The 10,058-nt window shown below is 46.7% G+C and overlaps 1 protein-coding gene across 8 annotated transcripts in view; it reads left to right on the forward strand.

Annotated features, from left to right (window-relative positions):
- LLGL2 (LLGL scribble cell polarity complex component 2) overlaps positions 1-5,178 on the forward strand; it is a 73,210-nt gene extending 68,032 nt beyond the window's left edge. For 6 of the 8 annotated variants that reach the window (XM_078155913.1, XM_078155909.1, XM_078155915.1 and 3 more), the window contains exons 19-26: positions 131-297; positions 1,040-1,304; positions 1,666-1,819; positions 1,967-1,995; positions 2,652-2,699; positions 3,397-3,439; positions 3,897-3,958; positions 4,494-5,178. In XM_078155913.1, coding sequence (XP_078012039.1) covers positions 131-297; positions 1,040-1,304; positions 1,666-1,819; positions 1,967-1,995; positions 2,652-2,699; positions 3,397-3,439; positions 3,897-3,958; positions 4,494-4,501 — 776 coding nt within the window. In that variant the 3' untranslated portion in view covers positions 4,502-5,178. The remainder of the gene's footprint in view (positions 1-130; positions 298-1,039; positions 1,305-1,665; positions 1,820-1,966; positions 1,996-2,651; positions 2,700-3,396; positions 3,440-3,896; positions 3,959-4,493) is intronic. The other 2 variants (XM_078155912.1, XM_078155914.1) reach the window with 2 other exon arrangements.
- The last annotated feature ends 4,880 nt before the right edge of the window (positions 5,179-10,058 follow it).

Here is a 10,058-nt window from a genome sequence, read left to right on the forward strand (position 1 = left end):
TGGATGGGAGGGCCTGGCCTTGTGGGTGGGGGAGACCAGACTCTCTCCCATGGCATAAAACCGGGAATCCTTGAAGCTGACCAAGGGGTATGCTCCCACCTCACCACTGCTCCACCTTCTCTCCTTATAGCCAAGGAGATCCAACTGATGCACCGTGCCCCCGTGATAGGCATCCTGGTCCTGGATGGGCGAGGCATGCCCCTCCCTGAACCCCTGGAGGCAGCCCACGACCTCTCAAAGAGCCCGGACATGCAGGGCAGCCACCAGCTCCTTGTTGTATCTGAAGAGCAATTCAAGGTGATTGGCAAGCAGGGGCCACTTCCTGATCTTGAGACTAGTGGAAACCTCTCTGCTAACTCTTTTGCCTTTCTTTATATCTCTAGCATTTAGCACTGGGTCTGGCATATAGAAAATGCTTAGTAAATGATCACTGACCGAGTGTTCCTGGTCGTAGGGGCTGCTACCAGGGCTTAAAAATCTCCCTTCCATTAACGTAGCCTAGAAGCAGACCAGGCCTACTATGTAGGGTGGGCTCACACTGGGGCTTTGGGAATGGACCCAAGTCCCGTTTCATGTGGGAGTCCATCAGCAGTGGGTCACCACGTGTAGGGCTCTGTAGGGGTATCTTGGGTATTTAGAAGAAAGAGAAGGTGTGCGCCCCAATCCCAGGGAGAGATAGGATATATGACATTGAGGAGAAGTATTAGGATGGAACGAAGAGTGTTCACAACCAAGTCACCAGCGAAGGCTTCCTGGAGTTAATTTTTCTGCAGAACCTAGATGAAGGAAGTGACAGGCTTCAGTAGAGAGGAATGAGGAAGAAATCCCCTCTGGGAGATATGATTGGCATGTGTACAAGCTAGTACATAAGAGACGGAGAATGGTGGGGGAGGGTGGACTGAAGACTGCTGTTTGTCTGAAGTCTCAGCTGGGAGATTCATGAGGGATAACCTTGGAAGGACGGGGCCTCCCAGAGAGGGGAGCTTGGGCAATAAATCATGTTGTGTTCCCCCTTTCCTCCCACCCCATCCCCCTCTAGGTGTTCACTCTGCCCAAGGTCAGTGCAAAGCTGAAACTCAAACTCACCGCGTTGGAGGGCTCACGGGTACGGCGGGTCGGCGTGGCCCACTTTGGCAGCTGCAAGGCGGAGGACTATGGGGAACACCACCTAACCGTCCTCACGAATCTGGGTGACGTCCAGGTAGTCTCCCTGCCCTTCCTCAAGCCCCAGGTACGATACGGCTGCATCCGCAAGGAAGACGTCAGTGGTATTGCTTCCTGTGTCTTCACCAAATACGGCCAAGGTACGATGGCCTTGGGGCCCCTGAACCCAGACCAGGCCGGCCTTCCCTGTCACTTCCGTGCCTTGTGCCCTGGACCTGTCTTGTCCTTTGAGTAGGGGTGGGGGCAGAAGGCTGAGCACCTTTGTGAGTCTTCCTAAGACGTTGTTCTGCCTGTTGATGCACGGGTTATAACCCTCAGCAATGCTCAGGATAGTAGTGGGTGCCCAGATAGAGGCTGGATGGAGGCAGGGTAGGAGATGTACTGGAGGGGCTGTCAAGGAAGACAGGCTTGTGATCTGAGGGGCTGCTGCTCACTTTCCCCTCCGGATTTCCTGCTAGATTCACACCTTGTCCTCTCTTTATCCCTTTACTTATCCTTCAGGCTTCTACCTGATCTCACCCTCTGAGTTTGAGAGGTTCTCTCTCTCCACAAAGTGGCTGGTTGAGCCTCGGTGTTTAGTGGACACAGCAGAAACCAAGAACCACTGCTCGACCCTCAATGGCTCAGGCGTCAAGAAGGGCTCAAGCAAAGCCAGGTGAGTAAGGGAGCTGTGGTCCGCAAGCAGAGGGAAGAACCCCCCCATCCACCCCAGCGGCCAGAAAGCAGCAGGAATTGGGATGCTGGGGGCTGGGTGGACCACCTTGAGCAGAAGTTAGAAAACCTCACTGTGTCCTCCCTGCAGGAGCTCGGAGAACTCGGGAGATGGAGGCGGTGAGTAGACCTACCTGTAGACCGTGGGTATGTTGAAGGAGCCTCTAGGGTGGGGCAGAAGCTTCATGAGAATGGGGATAAATAGGAAATGTTGAGAGCACGTGGGGATGGGGTCTTGATGATAAAGAAGTTGCTCCCTTTACAAACGTTTGTCATCTCAAATGAGCCGTACCCTTCATGCCTGTCTGGGCTGGGAGTGGAAAGGTGGCATTCCTTAGAACTTGGTGTCAAACTCAATCAGAAGAGAGTGGAGGGAGCACCAAACCGATCCCTGTGGGCTGCATGTTGATGTTAGTATTGTCTGTGTTCTGTTGCATTTATTTATTTTGTTAAGTATTTCCCAGTTGTCCTCACTGGAGAGTGATGCAGGCTGACCCAAAGCTGTTGAGGACTCTCCAAAGAGCTTTTGTTTATGTGGATTTATAGCTATCTACCATATTAGATATTTAAATGTCTTAGTATTATTACAAAAATGGTTTTGACTTGGGGGATCCTGTGAAAGGGTCTTGAGGACCCCACAGGGATCCCCGGACCGCACTTTGCAAACCACAGCCTTAGAACACTCCCCTGGTGCCAGGGTTGGGATAACGTGGGGAAGAGTTCCAGAGGAACCAGGGTTAGGATTCAGTGGGTCTGTGGGCTCCTCTTCCTTGCAGGGAGGAGTCAGGAACCATTGATGGAACGGGCCCTACTCAATGATGAGAGTAAGTGGGAAGTTTGAGAGGATCTGAACTGGGGAAGAAATGGAGATGAGTATTTCACCTCATCCTAGTGAGAAACCTGAGAGCAGAGAAGAGACTTAGTGAATGATTTCCCTGAGGTCCAAAAAAGGCTTGTCCTAGGAACCCTCACCTTACGGGCAGTATCCTGAGTTCATGGGAAGGAAAAGGAAGATGGGGCATGTGATGATGTCTGAAATATCACCAGACCCACTTTCCCCCTCCTTCCCCTACCCACTCCCATCCCGCAGTACATGTAAAGTGTGACTGTCACCATTTGTAAGATATTTGGGTATAAGGCAACGCATCCCAGCTCCTCCCAGACCTCTGGGGTGGGGCAGTGTCTGCCTCAAAGCATCCCTCTCTTCCTTGATAGCACAGCTCAAATCCCACTGTCTGTTCCTGATTTCCTTTCTCCTGCCACCACCACACAACTGCCCTGCCCTCCCTCCCAACTACCTTGCAGCTCATTGCTTTGCATGTACTCTTTATATGCTGATGCAGGGCTTTGTATTTATATATTACTATATTTAAGCTTTAGTAGTTTGAAACTGCAGTGAGACTTTTCAAGCAGACTATATAGTAGTACTTGGTAGGGAGCTTCATTCTTTACCTTTGTATTCCCAGCAGCTGGCATGATGCCTGGTATACGTAAATGCTTGTGAATTAATTCTCTTTGCAGGAGTCCTGAAGGAGATCCAGAGCACTTTGGAAGGTGACAGAGGGTAAATGTTCTCCCCTCTACCCTCTTAAAAAAAAAAAGACAGAACCAGGATTCACTCAGCAGTGTGACTCCCCTATAGCTAGAGAAGACATTGTCCCAGTAAACCTGGGGTATTTTTTCCTGCATTTTACAGGATGCCTTTTTTTTTTTGGCAAGGCAGTCAGGGTTAAGTGACTTGCCCAGGGTCACACAGCTAGTGAGTATCATGTATCTGAGGCCAGATTTGAACTCGGGTCCTCCAGACTCCAGGGGCAGTGCTCTATCCACTGCGCCACCTAGCTGCCCCCAGGGTGCCATTTTTATATAATGTGTCTAGTTCCCGGTATCTCCCGTAGCACATAGAATAGTACTGGAGGACCTACACAGTCTTCTTCTGTGCAGATATTTTATTAAATTGAATGGAATGCTACTTAACCTCTCTAGGTCCCAGCTAGGCAGTGACAGTTTTCTCTTTGCAGGAGTTATGGGGAGTGGTATTCCCAGCAAGTTGCAGTGGGACGTAGACACAATAATGGTGGAGGTAGGTGACTTTGGAGGGTCCTAGGCAGGGGCTCCTCTGCTCTCTCTGCCGCCATGGGCTATCCATACATATAGGCTTTTTCTGGGAGCCCCGAGTCTAATCAGAAGGACCGCACCTCAGACAGGCATCCAGGCGTCCTGGGAGGTACAGGGGAGTGCCCAGGGCCCCAGAGAACAGGAATTTCTCTGTTCCATCTCCCTAAGTGCTCTGCTCATGGAAAACCCCACCCGTAAAAACCCCAGGAGGGACAGGTGAAAACACACACCCCACACACACTGGCTCCCAGTCTCTTATGCCAAGGCTGCTTTCAGAGATGCTTATAGCTCAGGATTTGTTCTGTACTACACTCAAAAACTCCCTCACTGAGGGAGTCCAGCCTCCCCTGAACACTTAGGTGTTTTTCTACCCGTTTCCCTCCTTCCCCTGCCTCCCTGACCTGCCTGGGTCCTTCTAGACACCTCTTTGGCTGGGATGCTCTGAGGACGACTCTTACCCCGTGAAGATACCCAGCTACCCGTTCTTTTTCTTTCTCCAGTAGAGTGATGATTGCCGATGCAGAGGCTGCCTCGAAGACTCCAGTGCCACAACACTACTGAAGGGCCTACCATGGAGGGTGCTGACCCTAGTGGAGGTCTGGGTGGGGCCCGTCCAGGGTTAGACAGGAGTACCCCCCTGGCCTGCACCTCTGCTGCTTCTCCGGCTTCTCCAACAACCACCATCCCCCCCCCCTTACCCCCTTTGGTGGGGGGGAAGGTTGGAATCCAGAGACATCCCGAATGGACAGGATGACCCCTTCCCCAACTCCTTGTCTGTCTTAGTCCCTTTTGTCAATGTTTGCACAGTTTTTACTCTCTTCCCCCTCCCCCCTCCTTTTGTAGTGGGATGAGTTTTAAATTATAAATTTTAACTGCCTCTGGGTGAAAAAGTTTTTTTTAAAAAAATACCTTATTACCTCTTTGCTGGACTGACCCAATGATTTATTTGGTACTTTTTAAAAATCCTGTAGGGTTTTACATTTAAATGAATATGGATTTTTAGAAATGTACTGTCGGCTGAGTCCCTGAGGGAGCTGGGACCCCCTAAGGGCCGAGGGCATAGGGTCTTATCCCCTAAACCCCCTGGGGGAAGACTCTATTCTTGTAGCTGTTTTAAAACAGAGCAAACCATGTCTAAACACTGTGGCCTGGTCTTTTTGGAATAAAGGACTGGAGTGTTTATTATCCTAATGTCTGTGTTTCTGTCTGTTCATACATCCTTGCCCTGGCTGGGAGGTGGCTAGAAACATTCTCTGTTTTGTCTGCTCTTTGTGGTTTCTTCTCCCCAATTTTTCAGCTCTGGGTAGAAGTTCCCAAGTGAGCTACGCCCCCTGCCCGATAAGGTGCCATTCTGACCTGGGTGAAAACTTTTGGAGTTTTCTGCCATTGTCTCTGGCTGTCTCTGGAGGGCCAGGAGTTGCTCTCAAGGTCTCTTCTGACCCTGTGTTCCATGACACTGAAGGCGGTACTAGGAGAACACTAATGTTTGTGAAAACGCTACCAGCTAAACTCAGATGAAATACACCTCCTGAATTTGGTCCTTGAGCGATAGGTGATAACAGGTTCCCTCCTATCAGTAGAGAGATGCGGAACCACAGGTGTGGAATGTTGAATAGGTACGTAGGTATGATATCTATGTGTCGTCAGTTTTGCTTAACTTTTTTTTTTCTTTTTTGTACAAGGGAATACCATCTATGGGGGTTGGTGGGATATCTGGAAAGAGCTAGTGTAAAAAAGAGGCATAAAAACTTCAGATATTCTATGACTAGGGCAAGTGCTAGAGAGCATAGAGTCAAGCCTTGAACTGTTGAAACTTTGGCCTGGTAAGGAGAAGGTAGTATGGAAGACAAGTCTCTTGAGAGACTCCATGGGTTTTCTCGGGCTTTTTATGTTTCTATTCAGATGTCCCACTTGACCAAGATGACCCATGAAATATTTCTTTAGCTGTAGGGCTTATGAAGCATCAGACTGTCCTTAGTAAGAAGAAGGTGGCAGGAAGAAAAAAATTTCCAATCAGTTCCATTCTGTCAAAATGTATGTCATCATGTAGGGCTGCTCCCAAGACTTTGGGAGGGAAAAATCCCCAGGAATGTGAATCCGAGTGTTGGTTTAGAAACCAGGAGACCCTAGGCAAGTTGGTTCAGCCCTTTGGGCCTCAATATTCTCATTTGTAAAATAATGGTGTTGGGCTACATTGGGCGTTCATAGATCTGGAATGGAATTCAAGCCATCGAGTCTAACCCACTCATTTTATAGATGAGGAGACTGAGGCCCAGGGAAGTTGTGACTTGCCCATTTAAACACAGGTCCTCTTACTCCAAAGTCAGTACTCTGTAGCATGCTGCCTCCCTAGATGATTACTAAGGTTTCTTCCAGCTCTAAATTTCTATACTCCTAAGTCTTTTCCCCCCCACTTCTAATTCCTAACATTCTTGACTTTGTAGATTCAGGGCTTCAAGGGTCCTTACACTCACAAGGTTCAAGCTTCTCATTTGACAGATGAGGGAACAGAGCCCTGGAATGGTCAAATAATTTACACAAGGTCATACTTGAATTCCAGGTCTCTTTCCACTACACCGTGTATTTCTAGATATAGAAACCAAGGCTAGGGTAAATTCTGACTTTTCTCTTAACTGTTGACTGACCTACGACTGTCTCATTTGGTTCCAGTGTGGAAACCTAAATTACTGGGGGACTGGCCCGAGTCAGACCTGAGCAGCCAGCCCAGAACACTAGGAGAGCAGCAAGATAAAGGTAGATACCAAGGCTCCTAGTGCTAATGGATAGTAATTTTCTACTTAGGTTGAGAGTTGTTTGGGAAGCCTTTGTGAGCTATAAAACATTATATAAAGACGTGCATTATTACAATGGGGAAGTGAATAGGAGTAGCTTTGGCCTATCTGGGACAAAACTATTATGTAAAGTATTTGGAGAAATGGGATTGGGGTAAATCCCTAAATCATCACCCTCAAGGACAGTCACTTTTGTCAAAAGGGTGAGACTTGGGGGCAGCTAGGTGGCGTAGTGGATAGAGCACCGGCCCTGGAGTCAGGAGGACCTGAGTTCAAATGTGGCCTCAGACACATAACACTTACTAGTTGTGTGACTCTGGGCAAGTCACTTAACCCCAATTGCCGCACTAAGGAAAAAAATCAATGCCTTCTTATTGTGTGTACTCTTTCACATGTGTGTATATGTGTGTATACCATGCATATCTATATGCACATATGTACAAGTTGTTTAGTTGTTTTCAGTCATATCTGACTCTTCTTTACACTTTTTTAGGGGGTGAGGGTAATGTTTCTTGCCAAAGATACTAGAGTGGTTTGCCATTTCTTTCTCAAACTCATTTTATGACTAAGTGTCTGAGGCTGGATTTGAACTTGGGTCTTCCTAATTCTAGGCCTGGTACTTTATCCACTGCCACTTACCTGCCCACATGTGTATACACACACACACACACACACACACACACACAGAAATTTGATGTCATAGCCTGTTAACCAAAGCCCCCCAGTTCCTACCTAGTACAGCCCATGTCTTTGTTGAGAACCAATAGCCGTCTCCTGGGCTAGTTTTGTGGTTCGCCATCAGTGTCAAACAATGGTGAAGGAGCCTCCGTGGTGGCACTTGGTGCCAACCTTTGTGAGGATTACTCTTTCTCCAAGGAACTTGTAATCTAAAGGGAGTCAGATGGGTATGGGAATGATTAGATTATGTTTAGCTATAAAGAAAAAGCATATATAAATATATATATATAATTATAATAATAATTTTATATGTGCATATGTACATAAAGAGAAAATGCAGAGCAGAGTGAGGAAAGATTGGATTTGAATCTTGCTTCAATAATAGTAATGATAAAAATAGACAACATTTATATAGAGCTTTAAGGTTTGGAAAACGATTTACATCTCCCTTTATCCTTACATTAACCCTGGGAGGTAAGTATTATTATTATTATTATCCCCCATCTTAAAGATGAGTAAATGAAGGCTAAGCCAACTCACCAGCATAATTCAGCTATTAAGCCCATCGCTTTATTCACTATGCCAACTAGTTGATTCTGTGGAAAGCTGAACAAGTCACTTAACTTTAAACCTATTTTCTCATCTCTTAAATGAGGATACCATCAGACAGTCCACAAGCATTTTTTAATCACCTATGTGCCAGGTACTGTTATGGGTACTATGTTATATTATATGGTGTATGTGTATATGTATATAGATAGATAGATATAGATATAGATATACACATATATATACACACATACATACCATATTATAGTATGGGTACTATAATACTACCCGTAGCACTTACCTGACAAGGCCATTGTGAGACTCACTTGAGCTAATGTATATGAAGTGCTTTGTTAACCTTAAAGCCCTATAGCTATTATTAGCATTACATGTAGTTCTCCCCTCTAAGAACTATTCTCCCCCATTTTCGTTTTCCAAAAGGGTGACTACCTCAACTTTCAAAGCATTCTCTAGATGTGCACTCCTAAAGCTATAGTCCACGAGCCCCTACCAGTGCATTTTCCTAATAATCACCCAGTAGATCGAATTATCTCTAAACAAGGACATTTACTAAGATGGCATAGCTTAAACAATAATAGTGAAACACCGCTAAGATAAACTCAGGGTGCCCTCTGTGCACACGACTCTACACAGACAATACATGGGGTCAGCGTGCAGAGGGAGCATGGAGTACACAAGAAGAGAGGCGTAGGCAACATAAGTGGCTGATGCAACTCCCACCTCTGACATCTCAGAGCCCTAGGTCCCTTTTCTTTTCATGATATCCTTGTGTTGCTGGACTTGGTGGTACTCAGCTGAGTTTTCTGGACTTATTCCTTTCTTCAGGTCAACTCCCAGTGGCCAGGACTGGATTTCTTGTTTGTTTGTTTTTGCTTTTTTTGGCTAGGCAGTGGGGTTAAGTGATTTGCCCAGGGTCACACAGCTAGTAAGTGTTATGTGTCTAAGGCCAGATTTGAACTCAGGTCCTCCTGAATCCAGGGCCGGTGCTCTATCCACTGCGCCACCTAGCTGCCCCTCAGTTATTCCATAATTAGTTCTCTTCTCAGCTGCCAATGGACACACTCCAGAGCTTCCCTGGAGTTGACTATCTCTAGATCTATTAAGCTTGCTTTTTAAAGGCCATCAGGGACATGGTTCATCTTTGGCCATCCAATGTATCCAGGCAGTGCATAGAATGCTAATCCTAGAGTCAAGAAGACCTGAGTTCAAATTCAGCCTTAAATACTTAGGAGCTGTGTGACCCTGGGCAAGTCACTGTTCACCTCGGTTTCCTAAATGTGAAATGAAGATAATACACCCACCTTGCAAGGTTTGTGTGAGGATGACATGAGACATTTGTAAAAAGCACTTAAGCACAATGCATGACTATATAAATACTTATTCCATTCCCTTTTCCCCTAGCCCCAGTGGCAAGTTGGTCTCTTGAGAATTTTGGAAATAACAAAGTGAAAACTCTTTGCACTGCCTTTAAGGCATTTTTGAGGAGGGGGAGGCAGTTGGGGTTAAGTGACTTGCCCAGACAGTGAGCATCTGAGATCAGATTTAAACTCGGGTCCTCCTGACTCCAGGCCAGTACTCTATCCACTGCACCACCCAGCTGTCCTTCCTTTAAGGCATTCTTAACATGTTGTTGTCTCTATTACCTGTCTCCTTTCTGTGATTCTGAACTGAGGGAAAAATCATTTCATCAGGGGTGTCCAAACCAACTCCTCCCCCTCCCCCCTCAACCACTATAGACACACCCCATAAGCAAAGAAATTGTAAGAACAGCACAGTGTCTATACATGAGGTGAACGTGTGTGTTGACATGGTAGGGCAGAGCAGAAGGAGCCTGGTGTATGGTGAAGAGCCAGGGAAAACACCTGGGCTTGAATTCTTCCGGCTCCAACACTAACTAGAAAGTCACTTAACCCTCTGAGACTGGGTTATAGGGCTTTCCTGGAGAAAGTGCTCATTGACTTGAAAGCACCAAATAAATGTAAATGTCTGTTGTTGGGCAGCCTGGCCTAACAATAAAGTACTGGA

The sequence above is a fragment of the Phascolarctos cinereus genome, unplaced genomic scaffold (genome assembly GCF_003287225.1).
Source record: "Phascolarctos cinereus isolate Bilbo 61053 unplaced genomic scaffold, phaCin_HiC Scaffold_5;HRSCAF=322, whole genome shotgun sequence".
In the NCBI taxonomy this organism is placed as follows: domain Eukaryota; kingdom Metazoa; phylum Chordata; class Mammalia; order Diprotodontia; family Phascolarctidae; genus Phascolarctos; species Phascolarctos cinereus.